The sequence below is a fragment of the Pelodiscus sinensis genome, chromosome 1 (genome assembly GCF_052426305.1).
Source record: "Pelodiscus sinensis isolate ZL-2025 chromosome 1, ASM5242630v1, whole genome shotgun sequence".
In the NCBI taxonomy this organism is placed as follows: domain Eukaryota; kingdom Metazoa; phylum Chordata; order Testudines; family Trionychidae; genus Pelodiscus; species Pelodiscus sinensis.
The window spans coordinates 161,212,258-161,236,424 of NC_143052.1; the positions used below are offsets into that span (position 1 = coordinate 161,212,258).

General features: G+C 46.6%; 2 protein-coding genes across 3 annotated transcripts in view; one reads left to right on the forward strand and one right to left on the reverse strand.

Annotated features, from left to right (window-relative positions):
- Nucleotides 1-24,167, forward strand: part of NECTIN3 (nectin cell adhesion molecule 3) — a 133,391-nt gene that overhangs the window by 21,424 nt on the left and 87,800 nt on the right. For both annotated transcript variants that reach the window (XM_075908478.2, XM_075908472.2), the window contains exon 2: nucleotides 16,378-16,716. In XM_075908478.2, the coding sequence (XP_075764593.2) occupies nucleotides 16,378-16,716 (339 nt within the window). The remainder of the gene's footprint in view (nucleotides 1-16,377; nucleotides 16,717-24,167) is intronic.
- LOC149525667 (syncytin-2-like) lies at nucleotides 7,528-8,608 on the reverse strand (the record flags this gene model as incomplete). The annotated part of the gene is given in 2 exon segments (XM_089777605.1): nucleotides 7,528-7,570; nucleotides 7,572-8,608. Coding segments are annotated over 2 exon segments (1,080 nt in total), but the record flags the coding sequence as incomplete, so codon positions are not given.

Consider the following 24,167-nt stretch of genomic DNA (forward strand, 5'->3'; position numbering starts at 1 on the left):
TCCGCGCGCTGAGCTCATGCCTGCCAGGGGAGCCTTCCCCGCTCAGCTGTCCGCGCCCCAAGCTCGCGCCTGCTGGCCCCCTCGCCCCAGCCTATCCAGTGCCTGACCCCCTCCCCACCCAGCTTGTGCCTGCCGAGGGCGAATTTAAAACTTTTTAAAAAACCTCCTATGGATAATGCGCACCCCGACTTTTGATGTTGAAAAAAAGTGTGTACTATACTTGCAACTTTACGGTAGTTCAGAAATGTTGCACCTCCCCGCCCACCCTTCAAGCCACACATCTTTTTTTTTTTCTATCAGTGGTTCTCAAAGTTCACCAACTATGTTGCCTTCTCCTCTGTCCTTTCGTCTTCCCCTCCCCCCGCCCCCACTGGCTTTCTGCTGCAGGTGGGAAGCCCTGAGTCTCTAAGGCCAGATCTAGCTCTCAACTTCATGGGTGGCTGGCTGGTGGTACACAGAAAGGTTTGCTTTGAGCAGAGTGGGGCGCTGACCTAAAAGGCTGAGAACCATTGATCTATAATGAACAAACTGACCTTTACTCATTCCTAAATCAAAACTCCCATCAGCTTTGGTTTCTAGGGTTAGATCTATGTGACAGGAATAGGGATGTAAGCGAGTAGTTGACTACCCGATAAGCAAATGCTTATCAGATAGTCTTGTACGAACTGGACTAGTCACTTCCTCCCCCTCCATCATCCTTGCTGACTGTCAGAAAGGGGCAGCGAGAGGAGCTGGAGCTGGAGGGAGCCAGCTTAAAAGTCAGTTTCTCCCAGAACCGTCGGGGGGGAGGGCAGGAGAGAGAGGCCCACCAGGAAAACAGCATGAATGGGGATTGAAACAGTCTGGCGTGCACTGGTCCAACTGTTGCTCTTCTCCCTTTGAAATGTGTAAGAGTGGTCGGCAGCTTTCTGATTCAGCCGCCCTATGCAGGGAAGGGACAGAGAAGCTGGCCCTGCTGTGGCCTCCCCTTCCTCCTAAAGAGTGTCCCATGCAGGGGAGGGACTTGGGAGCTACCCTTCCCTCCCACTTAGGGGTTGGGTTTCCCCCTCTTCCTTCCTTCTCTCCCAGTCCCGCACACCACCTCACTGGCAGGAGTTGTTGCTGGCAGTGTCTACAGCCACCTGAGGTTGGGAAGCTGCTCCAGCCTCTTCTTTGCTGCTGCCTGGCCACCCAGTGAGGGCAAGGGTGGCAAGCACAGAAAAGACAGAGGCTCCAGCACATTGAGCTTCCCGTCCCCCTCGACAAGTCTCCTGAGTGAACCTCTCCTATGTGCAGGAGAAGAGCCAGCACACACTGCAGGGGAAGTTGGGAAGAAAAGCAGCACCCAGGACCCCTCCCTCTCCCCTGCAGGATTTCATGGCCACTGGACTCCCCCATTCCCATCCCCCCCCCCCCCCCCCCGGGAGCCAGACGAAAATGTTTGGCGGGCTGGATTGGGCCGGCTGGATTGGGCCTGCGGGCCAGGGCCTGCGGTCCAGTGTTTCTCTCTGCTCTGCGCCTTTCTATGAGCCTTATCAAAGAACATCAGATCTCTATAAGAGGAAACAAAATATACATGGAGATCTGCATCAAGTACAGATGCTGTTAAGGCTGGCTCAAAATCATTTTGATGTGTATGTTTTAAGCTGCTGGCCAACTTTTGATGAGCTTTATCTTCTTTTACTGTTCTGGGGGATACTTGAATTATTTCCAGGAAGTGAACAGCAGTATCCTGAGTGATCAATGGGGGTCACATTCAATTCAGAAAGTTACTCTGATCTACTTGATTAAACTTTTGTTGGTGACCCTATTGAACTTTAAAAACAACAACAACAAAACACACCCATGAACTCCCTGTTATAAAATTGCAAAGCTACTTTATTTTCTGCCCCCCATCTTGGGGCCTGGAACCCTGGGCTTCAGCCCTTTTCAGAACACAGGGCTCAAAGCTTCAGCTTTCTGCCCTGGCAACTCCACTGAAATGGACTGTGACCCACTGTTAGGACTCAGTTTGAGAACCAGTACTCCAATCAATTCCAAGGCATGTATCTTTTCAGGAAAATGTCTTGATAGTCTGTTTTAACAAGATATTGTGTTCCCAAACCTATTTCTTTCTATTGGCAAAAGATTCAAGGGTCATCCAGTTTTGACTCAGATCTTTCTAAGGGATGTGGTGTTGTACAAAGTGTGGTAGAGGAAACCAATTTAGAACTCCCAGGTTATATTTAGAGCTAATTCTGCCAGGACACAGCTGTGTGCAGCCTTTTGGGGAATCATCCATTAGTGATCTATGTAGGGCTTGTATTTAGAGTAGTATTTTCACTAACCATTGCTCTTGGTTTTAGCATCATATTTAGATATCTGATTGGGGAAGGGGCAGTGTTGCCATCTTAAATTCTGTAGACCTCTCAGTACCTTTCTCCATTTATTATATACTGCATAGTTATCACCAGAAGAGAAACATATGTAAAGGACTCAAAGAAAAATAAAGACTAGTATCTAGATCAGGGCTACTCCACTTGAGAAGCCCTGGGGGTCACAGTGATACTCTCAGCACATGCCAAGGGCTACAACGTGTGTGTGTGTGTGTGTGTGTGTGTGTGTGTATGTGTGTGTATATATATATATATATATATATATATATATATATATATATATATATATATATGCACAAATAGCTTATTGACTGTCATGAATACAAAGATTAAGCCTTAGGCAGCGGCACTGGACCCAAATGTGATGAGTATGAGCCAGTCAGCGCCTCTCAGGGTCTGCCCACAAGGCTAAGCAGCCAGCACTTCCCCTAATGCCCCAGCGCTCCCGCCACCACCTCCCTGAGGGCTAGAAACACTGACATCCTGTACCCATCTGTTCCAGCCCATCCATTCTCTTGTGTCTTTCAGTGCTCACCCAGCCAGGGAGATGCCTTGATGTGAAGCATGTTCCCAGTGGAGGCTATGTTCAAAGGGTCCCACCCGCAGGCCACATGTTGAGCCCTGCGTGAACCCAAACTGCACCGCAGGCGGCAAACAAATGGGCAGCAGGCCGCATGCAGCCCATGAACCATGTGTTGAGTAGCCCTGATCTAGAGGTTTTTTGCTATGGGGCATTTCCATGTGTTCCGTGATTCACCCTCCTTGCCTTTGTACTAGTAAGTTCAGTAGCGGTACAGGAACTGAGGGGTCAGTTGATCACTCAACTCTCTTTATGCTCTTGAAGTGAGAAGGGATTGAGGTCATCAGGAGAGCAGGTGTAAATAATGGACTGTGCTGACTAAGTGTGGGATCCCAATGGATGGGATGCAAGAACATTAGTATGGGTAAAACAACATCAATTAGAAGAAAATACAGTGCAACGCTGACCCAAAAAATCTTTTAATACTTTGTACTTAATTTCTTAAACTTTACTACAGTAGTACTTTCATGTTACTTGAACTCAAAAGTCCTAGTCCAGTGGTCCCCAACGTGGCGCCTGTGGGCGCCATGGCGCCCGCCGGGGCATTTGTGTGCGCCCGCTGACAACCTGGGCCGCCCCGGCGTGTGGCACAATGGAGGTGCTGGCCCCAGGTGTGTGACACACACCGGCGCCTAGTGCGCGGCGCTCAGGCGGCCCCAGTCCCGGGACACGTGGGCGCGCGGCGCCGGCCCCAGGTGCGCGGCTCGGGTGGTGGCCCTGGCCCCACCCCTCGGGCGCCCGGCGCGTGAGTGGCCCCACCCCTCGGGCGCCTGGGAGCCTCTAAAGGTTGGGGACCACTGTCCTAGTCAGTGTGGTTATAGTGAGACATCTTCTACTGTCAAGAACATCTCCAGTGCACATTGAGGCTCCTTTAAAGGTGGATCTATGGAATACATATTTTTGTAAAAGCATTTTGTTTCGTCTGTCACATAAATGAATTTATTCTGGAGAACAACATTTGTCTTAAGCTACTAGAAGAAACCACCAGAGATGTCTGCTGGCGGTACAGCATTTGACATGATAAATAATCCTGAGGCACCAGGAATTGTAATAAAAGGCTTGATTATATTTTTCAATCAAAGAATACAGTGTCATACTGGAACAAAACTGCTGACTACATGCAGTGATGTACTGTCTCAGTATGTTCAGTGGTGAGAAGATTATGTGCTATAGAAATAATTGCTAATCAGGGCTTGGTATACATTTAGTATACATTACTGGAGTCAACTGAAGCCAGTCGGTGTACATTAGGTTTTGTATTTCTATGGTCTGCATTACAGCACCATGTAAATAAGCCCATCAGTATTTGGTTTGGTTTGAGGGGACATAGCTGAATCGTAGGAATAAACTTTGTGTTAATAGGTGTGTAAACTTTAACTCCAATACTAATTTCTTATTCAGGATAAGATTTCCTGCAGGATTATCTGACACTTTTTTGAAAAATTTAAAGTTAGTGATTCAGACATGTCATCTATATAAAAAGATATTGATGCTCTAGACTCGTGTAGGCTAGCTTTATTAGTTATGCAGCTTTTTTTCTTTCACAGAGTCAGAGTTTTTAAACACCTTAATATCTGCAGGAAAATGTTTTTACTTGGCTATTTAACTTTTAATAGCACTGTTCTAGACAATGAAGTATGAAGCTGAATTTTTCAGAAGCAGCTGACAAATATTACTCTGCACTGTCCAAGCGATTGGCATCTTAAATACAGCAGGCCCTTCAGGGTAGGGATTCTCTGTCCCACTTCAGTGCAGCCTCCACCACAGTGACCCCAACACTGATAGAACATTACAAATAAGTCCATGAAAACACCTTTCATCCAAAAGACGACCACTTCCAGCTGCTTTAACAGCAGGAGCAAAGCCAAATTAGACTTAAGGAATTTAAGGGTCTGGTATAACTGTTAAGGATAACATCAGGAATCTTTTTTTTTTTTTTTTTTTTTTTAGTATAAGCTGAGGTTTATAACTACTGTCGAGCATTAAAGGTAATTATTACTTCGTATCACTACAGAGCAGAAAATCGATTAAAATACCTTATCTTAATATTTGATACTTGGACGTTAAACCATGACTGTGGATGTTCTCAGTTTGTAACAACTGGTTTCATTGCAGTTAGAAATTCACTTGACCTAAGTTACTGATGGGTGTTGAGGATTCTAACTCCATTTCAGTGTAGTTTATTGTCTGGAAATGTACAAATATCCTGACTTGAGAGATGTTAAGGACTGTTTTTACCAAAGTTGGGAGGCTCACACTTTGAAATCCTGTTCAGCTTAGCTGTCAAATGTCTCATGTAAAGGGCAAAATTAGTCTTTTAGTTATGGACACTGACAAATGCATTGCTATAGTCTCCTCAGTAGTGAAAGAAACAGATAAGCCCCCCGTCATGTCAGCAGAAGGCTTTCACATACTATGCATCAAGGCACTATTTTCTGCCCAGAAAAGGTAAGTCTTAAGCTCTTATTGCCTTAGTATAGCATTCAGCATCACTTCATGGGGGAAAATATACTGTTGTTCAGGACCACTCGTGGTGTGTGTGTGTGTTGTGTTGTGTTGTGTTGTTTTTTCCATTTCCCCATTCTTTGTCTTGCAAGAACTCTCATTCCTACCCTTTTTTATTTATTCCATTCGCTAAAATGATCAGTTAAATAATTGAGACTCTGCAGTGATTTGATCCTGAGAGTTGGGGCTGAAACTCAATCCAATAAATGTAACCTAGATTTATGCTATGTACAACAATAGTGTTGTGTGATCTACAGACTTAAGACACCACTACATCCATGCTAATAGAAATCATATTTGTAATGCTATTTTCAGTACCGGAAAGGCTAGTAATTTATCACAGACAGGGCCAGCCTTAGGGAAAACGGCACCCGGAGCGAACTTGTATTTTGGCACCCCTGACTCCCTCACCACCTGGGAATGGTGCTCCCTATTTCCCTTGGCTATCATGGGCTCCCTCACCCCCGAACCTCCATCTTGTGCCCCATTGTAGGAGCGGCAGAGTTGATGGCACTGTGCCCCTAATGCCAACATTTTTCCTCCTTCACCCAGCCTCTGCACAGTACCATCTTCACCCTGACCCCTCTACTTCCTTCTCACCTGAACCCCCAACCCCAGCCCTGCCTTGCTAGCGTGCCTACCCTACTGCCTCCTTGCCCAGTAGTGACCTCACTCAGATCACCACAAATCCCTATGTCCAGTGTCCTCCCATTCAGACCCTCTACACTGCATGGCACCCCACATTCCTGAGGTCATTTGGCACCAAAAATACATAGTCTGTGTACAATGTTTTAAAGTTATGCACATTTTATTTTCAGTAAGTAAATGTGAGGTTCCAGCATGGGAATGGCAAGTATAGGCCACTGGCTGCATAAAGGTAAGAAACAACACTGCATTCCCCCCCCTCCCCCCTTAGGATAGGTACATGGCAGTGAGATACCTCTGGGTGCCTGGCAAAAGGCCATAGGGAAGCATTTTACATGATGGTTGAGAGATCCGTGACCCAAAATCCATTTGAATTACAAAAAAGAAATAGCTAATAGTAATGAGTGAACCCAGCCCTCAATCTAGGCCCTTGCCTGCCATGGCTCTGGGCCATCATCTCCCAAATGGCCTTTTCATTTCCTTCTGAGCCTGAAATGCAAAGAGGTGTTTGGATTGTGCAGTGTATTTAAAGGGAATTCTACTCAGGCATCATCCACAAGGAAAAGAGATGTCTCTTTTCCCTAAATAAAAGTTTTCAAAAGTAAGTCCATCCTCCATGCCTAGATTGATACCCTCCCTTGAATTCTGCAATCCTGATGGCTGCTTTTCTGCTCCAGGTACACAACCTCCCTTTTAGTGTCTCTCTCTTGTTGACACAGGCATATTGTTAACCACCGGCAGGAGCAGTCACCCTTTTTTCCCCCCCCCTTTAACTTGCACACTCCGCCTAGGTACTGAGGAGAGTACCTCCCACCCCCACCTCAAGTCTGCTGCTGATTCGTGCTGGGGAAGGGAGGAAAGGGGATGCTTGGCATTTGAGCTTACATTTCAGAACACAGAGTGACAGTGAAAAGGGGAGAAAAAAAAAAGTGTTGCCGGCACAAAGTGCTCGAGGGAGGCAACAGCTGGGTTTGGTGCCTGGTGTGCGCGCGCTCCAATAAACACACCGGTGTGGAGAAGCAAAAGTTTATTTGAACACTCAAATAGGTGCCAGGAGACTAGACATCTCAGATCAAGCACATCAACGTAAGCAGTTTTCCCTCCTTACTTACAGGAAAATAGTGAACTGTAGCAAGATTCCCACGCTGGGACATGTTGCCAGCCCTATCCTCCTTCTCCCCTCTACAGAGAGGCATCTGAATTCTTCTTCTGTACCACTGATAGTAACTAGGCAACCTCAAGATCTGTCTTGCCGTTCCCAGCTATTAGCGAGCCAGAGAAAAGTTATGTCTGGGGGGGGGGGGGGAAGAGGCGGAAGGGGGGGTGCTTTTAGGGTGCTTGGGCCTAGAGTGGGGGTGCTTCATCTCTTCTTTTGATCTTCCACTCCTCCAAGCTACCTAGGATCATGCTCAGTGACCCAACAGCTCCCTCCTTTGAGAATACTCAACAAACTTTTGTCTGAGTCTTCTCGTATTCTGAGGACAAGCTGATTAAGTGCTAAGGAACTGGGGTCATTTATGAGAGGGTATAGTGGGGTTTCCAGGGAACGGGAAGTACAGATTTTATGTAGGAGCGCTTTACAGCAAGTGATCAAGAGGGGAGTGATGAGACATAATACAAGACCTGTAAGCAGGAGGTGAACAATGCCTCCCCCCAGTCCTCCCAGGCTAGATAGCCAGTTCCAGAGGGAATCAAAAATTGTAGGGTCTTGCTCCTGGGCTTTCCACTGATTAAAAGCCTGTTCAGCCGACAGGATGTGTTTGTTAATATCCTGCGAATTTTCTGAGATATAGGTACAGCATTCATTGCCTATGATGGCACACACCCCACCCTGTGAAGCCAGAACATAATCTAAGGCTTGGCGGTTCTGGAGGGACAGTAACCGCAGTTGGTAAAGCTCCGAGTTAAGGCTTTTCTCTGTGGCCAAGGTGTCATTGGCGAACTTAGTGAGGAACACAGAGAGTCGCCGATAAAGCTGGGCCAGTCGTGCCACCCCATAGGATGGGAGCAGGATCATTCCAAGCCTGTCCCCTTCACCAATGGGCTCAGGAGTGGCGTGCAGAGACCTGGTACGCCTGGGGCAACCAGGCGTAAGTTGGGCTAAAACACGAAGAGGAGGGGTAAGGTATCCTATATAGCAGCTTCTGTACCATCGATGGGGCAGCCACTTATAAGCATAAGTTCCACATATATAAAAGGACTGGCCATTTGCCCCCATGCCATTATAGCCCTGTAAGTCACGCAGAGCAGTGCGGCGTGAGTAAAATTTCAAGCCCTCACCGGAATCTTGACCTGACGCATTGAACAAAGGGATAGAGGTGTTAGCTATAGGGGACAAATAATACTGGAAAGTGCTATTACCAGAAAACCAGGTGTGTGTTTCTGTGGCAGATTGCTGGCAACAGAGGAGCCCTGGGGGAACGGAGTGTAGTCTAATGGGCGATGGGAGATGCGTGCTGTTCCAATAGGGATGCCAGGACTCATTACTTAAAACATATTTTTGCTCCTGGGTACAATTTCGGGTTAAGGGAGGGACAGGTTAGCAAGGTCACTTCAGGGTTCTCTAAAAGCTTAGCCTGATACCGAGCTACCCGAGCCTGGGTGAGCCAAAGACCTCAAGGTCTGTTTTGCCGTTCCCAGCTATTAGCGAGCCAGAGAAAAGTTATGCCGGGGGGGGGGGGAGGGCGGAAGGGAGGGGTGCTTTTAGGGTGCTTGGGCCTAGGGCGGGGGCGCTTCATCAATTCTTTTGATCTTCCACTCCTCCAAGTTACCTAGGATCATGCCCAGTGACCCCAACAACAGGACTGTGTAGCACTTTAAAAACTAACAAGATGGTTTAATAGGTGATGAGCTATTAAATAGCTGAAAAGGAGATTGGTGAGTTGCAGGCAGGGAAGGGGCAAGGCATGTGGGCAGAAGGGAGAGGGGCAGATGCAGTGCATGGAGCAAGTTGGAACAGCTGGTGTCCCTCGGGAGAACTAGACTACTGAGCCAGGCAATGCCCCTCCTCTTCCCCTTCCCAGTCCCACTCCTGTTGCAGCCATCCCCAGCCTAGTTCTCCCTTCTCCAGACACACTGTTCCCTGAAGTCTGTTGCCTGGCTCTATTCCCTGAGCTCTGCTCCCCCTCTCCCAAGCCTTGCCCAGTCCCCACAGGCTCCCTCACATGCTGCAACTTTTTCTCCTTGCAGAGCGGGACCCTGTGCCACTCTGGGCTTTCCAGAAGGGGAGGGTCTGCATGCAATTGAAGCCCTTAGCAAACCAGAAGGGAGGGGCAGAGAAGCCTGCTGACCAGCATGGAAAAGGGGCGGGAAGAGAGATGGCTGAGACGCTTGCTAGCCAGGATGAAGGGACCCGAGCGGGAGGTTGCTGGATGGTAGGGGGCAGAGAAAAGCCTGTCAGATAAGAGGAAGCAGAGGGGAGGGTAAGAGAAAAGCCTGCCAGCTGGCAGGAAAAAAAGGCCAAAGGAGAGGGGTCCTAGCCGTTTGCAGCGCCCTGAGCCCGGGCCCAGATTGTCCAAAACTTGCCTGATTAGACATGGGCAGAATCTAGGATCTCAAACTGTTTGGACACAATCTCAAACAAGCTAGGGGCTAAAAATACAATACAATGAAAACTTACTCATCAGTGTTTGTGAAACTAGCCATGCAGTCATAATTAGTTAGGATATTTAGTTTAGGATATGGTAGTCAAGGCAGTGACTGTTCCAGCCCCAGTTCTTGGCAGTCTTGTCTGGTGAACAGGCCCTGAGAACGTTGGGGCAGAAGGGCCATTCTGAGCCCTCCCCACTCCATTGCACTGGTATTGATTGCATTGGATCTGGGCTGGGGCTCCCATATTGGCTGTCTCTGAACCAAGGGTACTTGGTCCATGCAGGAGGTGCATCTCCACATAAATGTCCAGGAGTTATGGACGGTTTGAAGGTAGTTCCTCCTTCACCTATCTGCCCGAGTGGTCTGGATTTTCATAGAGAACACTGCCACAATGTTCTCCGTAAATCACTGATGGAGGCTCGCTCCAGCACAGTGTCAGGAAGCTGTCCATCTTTTGGACTTCTGCATCTAGCACACCATTCACTTGGAGGCTTGTCAGTTCACAGGAATGGGGACTGTTAGCTGACCAGCTGAGCAGGAAGTTCTCTCACTGTGAGTGGGCTCTCCATCTTCAGGTTGCTGCCATGCTCTTCTAGAAGTATGGCACTTACCAGGTTGACCTCTTCACCACAGTGAAGAACATACAATGCTAAACCTTCTATTCCACATAATGTGGGAGCCTGGGGTGCCATTTCAAATTTTGGCAGGGGAGGGGTAATCTGCATGTTGTGATGAGAGGCAGAAGGGGGGGGGCGGGAGAGACAGACTGAGGACAGTGGGTCCAGCAGTGTTACTGAGCATGCTCAGTACAAGCCAAGCAGTAAATTGGGGTGGGTGATGTGATTAGCTCTTCTTCCCCCCCCACACATCAACTCTTACCAGGGCTACGACGGCACTAGAAAACCTGGAGCATGGTATCTAATTCATATATAAAAGAATGAAAATTAAATATTAAACCCACTCAGTTCTAATATTAACATAGCTGACATCTTGTGGCAAGTGACTTAAGGGACACTGAGTCTTAAAATTTTACATATATATTCTTACTTTTGTACTAGTTTTGCAGAGACACTATCAGAACTCTTGGGTTCTGTCTGAGCTCTGGAAGGGTAATAGAGTCTAGTGGGTTACAACAAGGGGCAGATAAACTTGGGCTCTATAAAAGAGCATCAGAATGGCCATACTGGGTCAGAGCAATGGTCTATCTATTACAAAAGTATCTTGTCTTCAACAGTGGCCAATGCCAAGTGCTTCAGAAGGCATGAACAGAAGAGGCAATCATCAAATGATCCACCTTCTGTTGCCTATTTCCAGCTTCTGCCAAAGAGAAGCTAGGTACACCATCCCTGCCCATTCTGGCTTGTAGCCATTGATGGACCTATCTTCCTTTATCGGGGTTGGCAACCATTTCAAACCAAAGAGCCAAACTAAATCAAAATTCAGAACAAGTGGTCAACAGAGAGCCAGTATAAGAATGCCAATTTGCATGAATAAACATATATAATTTGATAATTGACATGATTAATAATAGCATAAATGAAACATTGTACTCAGACTTTATTCAATGGGACTTAAGCTGCTGCTGGGGGTGCAGGAGTCAGGATAGGGGTGCATGAAGGGCTCAGGGCCGGGGATTGAGGGGTGTGGGAGATGCAGAAGGCAGGACCGGGTGCTGGTGGTGAAAAGTAGAATCTGTTGAGGGTGGGGGGTGGAGTCCTGGGGCTAGATTACCTTATGTGTCCAGGACTGGGCTGTTGCATCCAGGAAGCAGTAGCTGGCCAAGGGGCTGGGCCAGGATCACAGCAGCTGGATCGTGGCCTCCCCTCCTACCTGTGCCACAGCAGGAGGGGGTGCTCTGCCAGCTCTTCCTGCAGCTAGATGGGGGCCAGGCTACAGGGCCTGCATGAGGATTGGGGCCAGGGCCAGGACACTGCAGCCAGAGGGGGGCTGATCCCAGATTTGGGCCTTGTTGGCCAGGGCTGTTGGAAAAGTCATGGAATCTGCGGGGTCTGCCCCAGGAACACAGTGGGTGGGGACCGACCACGTCAGTCAGATGGAGGCTGAAGCCAGACAGAGGTATCTGCTGCTGCCAGCCCCCCTCACTATCTCGGCTGGGAGTACACACTCATCCCCTACAGCGTGCCCTCAACTGACCCTTTAAATGAGTGGAGTGCTTCAGCCAGCTCTTGTTAGAGCACAGCCGGCTCTTACCAGGGTGTACCGCTTTACTTTTGCCTTTGGTTAAATGTGAAATAGACCAAAAAAGGCCCTCTGAACATGAGTAATTACATGGTTTTTAAAATTCTGAATTAATTTTTCATTTTAATTTTAAAAAGTTGCATGTCTCTGGGAATGACAAAAGAGCTATATTTGGTTCCGTATTGAGCCGTAGGTTGCTGACCCCTGTTTTGTCACAGTTTGAGCCTTTTAACTATCTCCTGGCAGAGTTCCACAGGTTGATCGTGAAGAAATTGTTTGTTTTTTTTATGTGCTGCTTATAAATGTCATTGATTGAGCTTCTTGTGGTGTTGATGAATGAATATCTGTTTGCATACCATTCATTATTTTCTAGCTCTCTAACATATCCTCCTACCTTTTTAAATCATTTATTTTCAAAGCTAAAAAGTCCCAGGCTTGTTAATCTTCCCCTATATGGAAGCTGTTTCTTACCCCTAATTATTTGTTGCCCTTTAGGTACCTTTTCCAAATCCAATGTATCTTTTTCAGATGGGGTGATTAGATCTGCATGCAGTATTCAAGCTGTGGGCATACCATGACTTTATATAGAGGCAATATTATATTTTCTGTCTTATCTATTCTTTTCCTAGTGATTCCCAATATTTTATTAGCTTTTTAGACTGTCGCTGTATATGGAGCAGATGCTTTCAGAGAACTATCCACAATGATTCCAAGATCTCTCTTGAGTGGAATAGCTATTTTAGACCCCATTATTTTTTTTATATGTAGTTGGAATTAAATTTTTCCATGTTCATTAGTTTGCATTATCAACAATGAATTCCATCTACCCTTGTTACCCAATCACCCAGTTCTGTGATAACATTGCTCATATTTGGACTTAACTATTTTGAGTAATTTTGTATATCTGTACCAGCCCACTTAACCTCATTAGCACCAGGACTGGATCATGAAAACTCATGATATTCTGTGTGTGTCAGAGAGATTTAAATGTTAGTCTTTAAGGGTACGTCTACACAGCAGTGTTATTTCTGAATAAATGACTTTATTCTGAAATAACATAGTTTGTGTTTACACTACAAACAGTTATTTCAACCTAATGTCGAGCTGGAGGACTTGTTACTGACTCCTGTAACCCTCATTTACAAGGAGGGAAGTGGGAAGAAGAGTGCTCTTTCTCAGACTTCTTGCTGTGTAGACAGTGCCAAAAGGCAAAATAAACTATTTCAACTTAAGCTATGCAATTGACGTATCTTAAGTTGTGTAGCTTATATCAGCGTTCGCCCTGCTATGTAGACGTGCCCTAAGGTGCCATAGGACTACTTGTTGTTTTTAAATTACAGATTAACAAGGCTGCCTCTCTGAGGGTACGTCTAGACTACATGCCTCTGGCGACAGAGGCATGTAGATTAGACTACCTGGCATAGGAAAATGAAGCGGCAATTTAAATAATCACCGCTTCATTTAAATTTAAATGGCGATCAGTTGTTTGTCGGCTCAGCACAGTAGTCTTGACACAGTAGTCTGGAGCTTCCACAGTCAACATTAAAGGCATTTGTCAACTCCTAGGTAAGCCTCCTGGGATGAGGCGTACCTGGGAGGTCGACAAATGCTTTTGATGTCGACCACGGAGTGTCCAGACTACCGTGCTGAGCTGACAAACAGCTGATCGGCTCAGCGCAGAGCCATTTAAATGAAGCGGCGATTATTTAAATCGCTGCTTCATTTTCCTATGCCGGGTAGTCTAATCTACATGCCTCTGTCGCCAGAGGCATGTAGTCTAGATGTACCCCGAGACTTTGGTATCATCTGCAAATTTTGCCATCTCACTGCTTAACCCTTTTTTCAAGAACATTTATGGGACATGTAACTGCACTGGTCCAAATGCAGGGATCTTTTTCCTGTGTTATATGTGGATTAACTGACAATGTTTTCGTGGTGCCCTTGGGATCCTTCATTACTTGAATAGTGCCTTTTGTTATCTTAATCACCCTGCCTCTTTCAAAGGCAAAACTGGGAGCAGCACGAACTCCATTGCAGTAAAGAACTACCTCTGCAGTTAAGGGATAGGTTTTAAGCAGACCTCAAATATGAAATCCAGGGATTCAAACTTCAAGGGGGCTACTGAGCCCTCCAACCTCCCACAAGTGGCGGCATTGACATGAGCACGTGGTCTCTGGCAAACGCCTTCTTCAGCCCATGTCATGCCTGTTAGATGCGTTTCAGCAGATTCCCCGCATTGTCAGAGTGGTAGTGAAGGCCCAAGAGGACAAGGACAAGGTTATTCTAGTTGATTCTACATTATTCTGTCAGTTAGTCTACAGGTGTGGCCCCGCCAACACCCACACTATGTATGCTCTTGTATCTGGGGGGGGGAGGAACCCCATTGGTGGCTCCATTTTCTTGCCACTGTTTCACAATTTAGCATGGCCCTTAAGGATAAACTACACCTAATTTCTAAAAGAACAAATAGACTTGGTCTTGAACACTTGATAAAGTTGTAAGTATTGTAGATTTTCTTTTTTTTTAAAGCAGTAAGCTTTCTGGCCCACCCAAAGAAGCTAATTTGTAAAACAGTGTTTTGGGACTAACTGCTTATGGGAATGGTAGAGTCAAAACTAAGAGTGTAGAACAGTGGTCCCCAACCATTTGGGGTTGCCGGGCGCCAGGGGCCGTGCCCGTTCGCCCGTTGGGCGCCCGCGGGGCGGGGCTCCTGAGCGGGGGGCCCCCCATAGCCGCATTCCCGGGGCCGGTGTTCTCTCCCCCCCTCCCCCTTCCCCAAGCGCTGCGGGGCCGCCGCTGGCGCTCTCTTCCCCCCCCCTCCCCTATGCGCCGCGGGGGGTCAATCCGCGGCGCCCCCAGGGCCGGCGCTCACCGTGCGCCACGCGCCCAGGGCCGGCTCCAGCACCGCGCATGCGCCACGTGCCCGGGGCCAGGCCAGCCCTGAGCACTTGGCGGGCGCAGACAAATGCCCCCGCGGGCGCCATGGCGCCCGCGGGCACCGTGTTGGGGACCACGGGTGTAGAAGAATATTAAGCAGAAGAAAGAAAAGGAGGAAAAGCAGGACAGACTTGAGCTGAGATAAGACATGAATAGTTCTTACTGGCTATAGCCTGTTGAGCATCCCTAAACTAGGGATATTAAATATCGGTTAATTGAACACTTGAGTAACCTCATGAATACTTATTGGTTAGGCGGCTATTCTATAGTCCCCCTGTTGGCTGGGCCAGCAGCCACTGTATCAGAGGCAGCAGCATGGGGCGCTAGGCGGGAACTGGTCCGCAGCAGCCCCTGGCTGGGATTGTGGGGTGTGTCAGCTCCCAGACACAGCACAAGCCAGAACAGAGCTGGGCTGCCTGCCTGCCTGACTCCTAATACACTTTAAATGCAGAGCTGCAATAGGGATAGGTTCTGGACCTGATGTGAGCCAGGACTGAGCTGGGTTGCTGGCCAGCCTGCTTAAAAAATGTACTGGCAAGGGAGTGGGGAGGGAAATGCGTGAAGTCTATAGCATTAACCTATAAGCTTTTGCTTTCAGTTAATCAACTACACTATTACATCTTTACCCTAAACACCAAGACAACATAGGAGTTGGAGGGAAGAGTCTTGTGGCTGAAGACAAAGGTTCAGTGCCTGGCTTGTTCAGACTTCATGGCGTGGCATTAAGTGTTTCACTTAAACTTAATCAGCAAACGTTGGTCAACATTGATTTCGCTATACATTTATAAGCTGGCAAAAATATGCCTATTGATGGTCAAAATGTATGGATTGGTAAAGTAAGCAAAATGCTGCTTAAGAACTTACTAGAGTTTGATTTAAGGACATTTACTGTTTATTCTGACAAGTGAATTTACTAGTGTCTATATAATGGTTACAAAGCATCAACTGTTTGAATTTCAACATCTGTTCCATTATATCATTGCCTGACACCTCTATAATTTTATGCAAATCATAAAATTGCTCTTGAATATTTTAAAAACATCATTATTCAATAATAAACCCCCCCACAAAAATCAGTGTCTTCCAAAGGAAGTTACTTGTATTAGTACTGAATTGCATTCCTTAGATTGGGAAACCAAGAACTGGTTTTACTCTTCTGTGCACTAGTCCCAAAATGCTGCCTCTAGGGAATTACACTGCAATAGAGCAGGGGTGGGCAAATACTAGTTCACGTGCTGGATCTGGTCCACCAGGGTTAGCCTTTGACAAGCCCTACACAGCCATATTTACCTGCCCCTCTGTAGGTATGGGGGACTTGCAGCACCTTGGCTGCAGATAGCTGTTCCCAGCCAATGGGAGCTGCAATTGCTTGTGCCTGTGGAGGTGCAGGTAAAGATAGCAGCGGCCCACTAGCTAACCCTGGTTGAACTGCTGCTGTTTTATTGCTCGTCCTTGCAGTAGAGTAGTAAACTGAAGTTTTAAATGAAATGCAAAAACTACAGTCTCTATATTTGATTCATATATTTGATTAAATTGAATTAACACAGAATTTTTTTTTTTTTTTAGGTGTCTTGGCTGGACCAGTTGTTGATCCACATGTAACAGCAGTTTGGGGGAAGAATGTCACACTGAAATGCATAATTGAAATAAATGAAACAATAACACAAATCTCATGGGAGAAGATACATGGTAAAAGTACACGGACCATTGCTGTTCATCATCCTGAATATGGGTTTTCTGTTCAAGGAGAATACCAAGGAAGAGTGTCATTTAAGAACTACTCACTTACTGATGCAACTATCATCCTAAACAATATAAGCTTCTCTGATTCCGGAGAATATGTATGCAAAGCAGTTACATTCCCACTAGGAAATGCTCAGTCATCAACAACTGTAACAGTATTAGGTATGTTTATGTCTTAATTTTATTTTTCATCCTTCCCCCCCCCCCCCCCCCCCCCCAGGAAAAAAAAGGAAAACAAATTTTATAGGACTTGGCAATAGGCATACTTAACGTGCTGTAGATTCACACCCAAGTTTGCCACACACTATCTTGCCACATACGGCTTGGCTGTGTTTACCTTCCTATAGTACTTTGAAAATTCAGTAGTGGGGTTTGACAGATGGCTGTTTGAAATATTGGTAGTAGGTTCCAGCTTCTTAAGCAAGTGTTGAAGCATCTTAGAGCCTTTTGTGAATATTAACTTAGTCTGCAAACTCAAGTTTATTTGATGAATCCTTTTGGCTGACATGGAATTAATCTACACTATGCAGCTTCTAGCGACACATGGGTATCACATAGCCTTGTTGCTGAAAGCCAGGCAGCATATCCACTGTTTGCTGGCTCTTTTGCTGACAAAATACACCCCCTCTTCTTCTACCCATCCCAACAAGCAGTGTTTGCTTTTATTGGCAGAAGAGGGCTCCTGCCAACAAAGCACTGTTTATGGTGGCACTTTCTGAGGCAAAACATTTTTTCAATAGGTGGAGAGGAATTGGCATAGCTGATTGTTAAGAATAGTCATTCTGTTGTCTGTGTGGACGTATCCTTAGAAGACCACACCACGCAGCAGTATTCGTTAATCCATTAGAAGCTGCTTGCTTGCCCTCCCCCTCCTTTTTTTTCCCCTAGAAGTAGCCATATCGTCGAGGACTACAAGCTTTTTATTTCCTAGTCTTTCTTAGTGATTTGGGGTGGATTTACGTATTTTAAATAAAATCAAATTTCTGTCCACTACTCAAACGTAAAAAGGGTATTTGGACTTCAAAAAATTAAAACCAAAAAGGTAATATAGTTTGGCTTAAGGTGCAAGATGGAGAAAGTAGACATTGACTGACTGAATTAATATATTGGGCATTGCTTACTGAATGAAGAGATTCTCTGATGGCTTATGATATGCTAACATGAAATTGCTGTACTTCAGATGTATGAGAAATATGTACTAAAATAGTGCAATTTAATTAAACTTTCACATACTAGTACAGTTTGAACCTCTGTAATCCGGGACTCCCTGGTCCGGCAACGTGTGTCTGGCAGGACCATAAATACTCCAGGACTAGCAAATCCCATCGGAGGGCTGGCGGCTGGTCTCGCTTCTGCTGGGCTGCCTGGTGTGCTACAACTAGGCAGACAGGCAAAACCATTGAAGATGACCAGCATGGCCAGGGGCCCATTGTGCTGGAAGTGGGGCTGCCCAGTGGGGCCAGGAAGAAGGTGGGGGGGATGGGCAGGGCAGTGAATCTGGCAGCAAGGGAAAGATGGCCAGGAGGCTGGTGGCTGGTCCAGAGCTGGGGTGAGCTGGTACCAGGGGAGCCAGATATGACCTCCCCTGGTCTGACAAAATTCCTCATTTGGGACATGTCAGATCCTGAGTGTGCCAGACCAGCAGTGTCCAACCTGTCTGTTTAAAATGAACTGTTTCCACTGGATGGGAGAAATGTCATTTATATGCTTGAAGTTTCAGAAATTCAGAATTAAGCTAAAGGAAGACAACAATTTAACAAAGATTGTCCTGAAATATTGAATAAATATTATACATAGCTGTTGATTTCAACAGAAAAATCAGTATGCAATTTAAAGGAATGCTGTTAAGGATATTTAGGTGTCTTGATATGATGAGATACCAAATGTCTGTCTAAGAATGTTTTGATGGATAAATAAGTAAATTTCTGTCTGCTATTTTTTTTAAAAGATCCTTAATGGTTCATTAAAGGATTAGGGAGGGAAGTCTAACAACTATGAAGTAATTATTTGTTTTCAAAAAATGACTGCAGGTTGAACTTTTCTAGTTCAGCAGCCTTGGGAGCTAACCAGTGCCGAACCAGATGATTTGCTGAACCATAGGAGGTCAATGTTGTCTAGCAGCATGACCAATACTTGAACTGCTTACTGGGCTCTTGGAATACATTTAGGAGTAAATTAGAACTAAACAGCACAGAACACTGAGAGCCAGGACTAGTAGCTGTATACAAACTTTATGGTACCGTGGGAAAATGCGGCCATACCTATGGTAAGTGAATATCTGGCTCACTAAAATCATGCTGGACCATAGATGTTGCTGGACTAGAGTGCTGGGTTAGAGAGGTTCAATCTATATTGATACTTGTACTAAAAACTTAATTGGGCCTTTGTCTTACTAATTAATACTTATGTTTTCCTACTTGTTGGATGTTAATGACATCCAAAATGGTTAAAATGAGCGTAGTTGACAAATTACTAACTTTAACTAAAATGCTGACTAGAGATACCTTAATGGGGGAAAAATAAGGATAGAAAACTGTCACCGTCTGAAGTGAGGCAATTCATTGTTTCCATTCTGTAATAAATTTTGCCTTCGCCTATAGCAGTGGTCTCCAACCTTTTTACACCCAAGATCACTTTTTAAATGACACAACAAGCCAAGATCTACTGCCCCATCCTTCCCCCAAGACCCCACCCCTTCCTTGAAGCCCCGCCCTCTCTATTCTCCTCTCCATTACTTGCTATCCCCAACCCTTACACTGTTGCCTCGCCCCCCCCCCCCCCCATTCTTCTGTAGGAAGAGGTTTTTCCAACATTTGGCCTGTCTAGACTGAACCAAATGTCAGGAAAAAAACCCTTCTTTTGGAAGCCCCCTTATTCCTCGTGGAAAGATGAATACAGGGGTTACTAAAGGAACATGTTTGCTCTTCTGCTAAAAAAAAAAAAAAAAAGCGGAAGAACGAACACATCCCTGAATGCAGAAGAGTTTTTCTGGGATATCTCTGGAATTGATAACCTGGGTTGAGACAGGATGTGTAGGCTCTGGGGTGGGAATGAGGGATTTGGGTGTGGGTAGGGGTGAGAGGTGCAAGCTCTGGGAGGAAATCAGGATGCAGGAAGAGGTGGAGACGGGGACGCTGGCTCGGGGGAGAGGGCTCCAGGCCGGGCAGTGTTGAGGTCAGATGGAGGGTTGGGGTACTAAGCAAGCCACACACTTGTGGATGTGATGGTGTAGGAATTTGGGTTGGGGTATGTGAGGGGCTCAGGGCAAGGGGTTCCAGTGTATGATAGGCTCAGATCTAAAGTCTGGGAGAAAAGGGGGTGCGGAGTGTTATGCTGTGGCTAGATGGGGGCTTGTTGGCTAGGCTTCGTTTTTAAATAAAATACTGTGTCAAACACAAAGTTTCTGCATTGTCTTTCTTTATGAGAAAAGTGGGGAACCTGTTTTGAGTCAGGGGTCACTAACCCACAGAAAAGTCAGTTGGGGGCCGCACAAGTGAGATGCAAAAAAAACCCTCCTCCAACCCCCCCCCAAGCCTCCGTAATGTGTCCCCAACTGAGCAGGGGACACGGTACTGGGGAAGGGTGCTAGTGGGTGCTGGGGCAAGGGACAGGGTGCCAGTGGGGGGCAGGGTTCTATGGCTTGGGGCAGGGGAGAGGGAACAGGGTGCCTGGAGAGCAGGGGACAGGGTTCTGCAACAGGATGCAGGGGACAGAGTGCCACCCCCTGGCCCCAGGATCTCCTTCCCCGCCCCCCCTGTGGAAGAGGGAAGCCCTGTCGTGACCCCCCTCCACCCCCCGGACCTAACTTCCCCCTCCTCCCTCCGGCCTGACTCGCGGGGAGCAGGGAAGCCTGTGCATGTGCCCCCTCTGGGTGGGGTTTGACCCCCTTCCTCCCCTTGCGGAGGATGGGAGTCCCGTTCCGTGCTTCCTCCAGAGCTGGCGTGAGCCTCGTGCGGAGCAGGGAAGCCACTGTGCATGCCCCCTCCAGGGCCGACTCCCCCGTCCCGCGGAGCAGGAAGCCTGTGTATGCTCCCCTCCTCCCACAGAGAAGGCAAGTCCCAGCGCATGCCTCTGTGGACTCCCCTGGTAAGCTCCTGACATGCCACAGACCTGGGGCAAGGAAGCAGCCAGTGCATTTCCAGAACCCCTGGAAATGATGCACAGCTCAGGACTTTGGTCCACCCACTGGGAAGCCGCCACTACCTCCATTATCGCTGGAGGTAGGTAGTGGGGCTTCTTGGGGCTGGGGGGAAATTGGGAGCCCGGAACTCCTCACGATCGACTGGTTGAGGCCTCGCAATCGACGGGTTGGTGACCATGGGCCTATAGCAACTTAAAAAAAAAAAACCTTCAGCTGTACTTAAGCAAAACAAAAATATTTGAAACCTCTATTGAGAAGTTCTTGAAAATAGCTGGCTCATTTCTTTAAACGTTTTAAGCAATGGTGTGTTTCATTACCCACAGATATATCATAACAATGACTGTAACACTGCTCATGAATTAAATTTGAGTTGGTATTTGTCTGCTAGCTACTCCACAAGCACGGAAAGTCCTAGAACTGCTTCTGTGAAATATGAACTATTGTGTTGTCTTTTAAGCATGAAAGTTCAAATCCAAGCTGGAGAAAATAGCAACATGTGGGTTTTTTTAAGTTAAAGAATTACTTTAAAAGTGTGAATGGGTAAAGTATTTCACTGTAAGGCATGACAGAGGTGCTTGTCAGCTGCAGATACCTATAAAATGAGGAATGAGACTCGCTTGAAAAAATGGTTGGATATGAATTAACTGTTGGTAGTGAGGGCAATCAGGAGGGCCTTGGCCTTCAAACTGTCACTGTAAGGACCAGACAAGTAGTTTATAGATGGTTGTGTGGCTGGAATAGAAAATTTCCAGGGCTACAATATCAGGAAGAATGATGCATCTTTTGAGTTTAGACCTGACACAGGCCATGCTACATTTGGACTATAACCTGTGGGCAGCTTTGAGAGGCGTGTGTACGTGGAATAATATATTGTGTAAACCTTAAATTACAGTGCTTTGTTGCTATTTGTTAGGTGAGTTAGTTACATTGCACTGTAAGCACCTCAAGCCTGTCTCTCAGTTATGATCTAGTTGGTATCAGAGACCTGGTGGGATAATACACGATTGAAATATTGGCATTGCAGGGTACAACCTACTCAGGAGGGATAGGCGGGGGAAAAAGTGGGAAGGTGTTGCCGTATCTATTAAAAATGTATACACTTGGACAGAGGTTGAGATGGACATAGGAGACAGACAGGTTGAGCATCTCGTGGGTAGGTTAAAAGGGGTAAAAACCCAAGGGTGACGTCCTGCTAGGGGTCTACTACAGACCATGTACTGAGGTAGAAGACATAAGTTGGGAAACTAACACAGCATAGCACATAAGATCGAATAAGTTCTTGAACTGCATTAGAGACCATTTTTTTTGACCGTTGAGAAATCTACGAGGGGGGAAGCTGTTCTAGATTAGATTTTAACAAATAGGGAGGAACTGGTTGGAAATTGGAAGGCAACTTGGGTGAAAGTGATCACTAATTCATAGAGTTCATTGTAATAAGGAATGGTAGATGGAAGAAGAGCAAAATAGACAATAGATTTCAGGAGGGCGGACTTCAGTAAACTCAGAGCTGGTAGGTAAGGTCCCATGGGAAGCAAAACTAAAAGGAAAAACAACTGAAGAGTTGGCAGTTTTTCAGAGGGACACTATTAAAGGCCCAAAAGCAAACTATTCCACTGCGGAGGAAGGATAGAGAAAATATGGCAAAAGACCACCTTGCTTAACCAGGAGAACTTGCATGATCTAAGAATAGAGAAGGAGTCATAAAAAGTGGAAACTAGGTCAAATTCCAAAGGATGAATGTAAGCAAACACAAGTATGTAGGGGCAAGATTAGAAAGGCAAAGGCACAAAAAGAGCTCAGTCTAGCTAGAGACACAAAGGGTAACAAGACACTCTACAAATACATGAGAAGCAAGAGGAAGACCAAGGACAGGGCAGGCCCGGTGCTCAGTGAGAAGGGAGAAACAATAACAGGAAACTTGGAAATGGCAGAGATGCTTAACGACTTCTTTGTTTCGGTCTTCACCAAGAAGTTTGGTTAAGGGATGCTTAACATAATGAATGCTAGTGGAAGTGTGGTAGGTCTAGAAGTTTAAAATAAAGAATGAGTTAAAAATTACTTAGAAAAGTTAGACGTCTGCAAGTCACCAGGTCCTGATTAAATGCTTCCTAAAATATTCAAGGAGCTGATTGTGGAGGTATCTGTGCCTTTAGCTATATTTGAAAAATCATGGAAGTCGGAGAGTTGCCAGAAGACTGGAAAAGGGCAAATGTAGTGCCCGTCTCTAAAAAGGGAAACAAGAAGAACCCAGGAAACTACAGACGACTCAGTTTAACTTCTATGTCAGAAAAGATAACGGAACAGGTAATTAAGAAATTCATCTGGAAGAAAATAAGGTGATAAGTAACAGCCAGCATGGATGTGTAAAGAACAAATCATGCCAAACCAATCTGATAGCTTTCTTTGGTAGTGTGAAAGGGTGGGGTAACATTTCACTCTGCCGAGGCCAAGCTCAGACCCCTGACTTTCCCCTGCTTGGGGGTCTCCAGTTTATTCTTCCCCCTCAAGCAGTTTGTGCAACCCTTGGGTTGTCCAATAGTCTTTTCTGCTCGTACCCACTCTCGGCAGGAGGGGTAGGGGGACCCGGATCTGCTGTCTCTCACTGGTCGCAGCCCAGGGAGACAGGTTTAATCGGGTTCCTGTCTGGGTGACTGGGACTCCTGCTGTAACTCGTCAGCCCACGGGCCCTGACAGGGGAACCCCACCCTGAGCTACTTCCTACCCTGGCTCCACCCAGAGAATGCTGAGCATCCTCCCAGTAGTCGTCTCTGCATGCGTTGGCTGTACGTGGAGGTCACCAAAACCCCTCCCGATTGGAGGATCCAACCTCCCCGTTTGCCCGCTCATTTCTCTTTTTTGTATCTCCCACTCTGCTCCTGCTGCCTGCTCCTTCCTGTGACACCCCATCGGTGTGCTCCTAGGCTCTGCCTCCCCCTCCATTATGTCATCCGTGTCGGGGCTATATCATGGCTGCTGTGCCCTGCCCTGGGGGCTGTGGTGCCATGCCGCGCTGCTCAGCTGAGCCATGGCCTTTGAGCAAGCAGCGCAAGTGGTGGGCTATGCCCCACACTCCCCGTACAGTGTGGGCGCCAGGGCGTCCTGAGTGCAGGGTGGCAGTGCCCCATCCTAGGTAGGACAAGGGATAAGGGAGGAGCGGTGGACGTGGTATACCTAGACTTTAGTAAGGCATTTGATATGGTTTTGCATGACCTTTTTATCAATAAACTAGGCAAATAGAACTTAGATGGGGCTATTATAAGGTGGTTATCCAGCCAGTTATGAACCCATTCTCAGAGTAGTTATTAATGGTTCAGAGTCATGCTGGAAGGACATAACAAGTGGGGTTCCGCAGAGGTCTGTTTTGGGACCAGTTCTGTTCAGTAGCTTCCTCAATTATTTAGATGATGGCATAGAGGGTGCAATTATTAAGTTGGAAGATGGTGCTAAGCCGGGAGAGGTTGCAAGAGTGGAG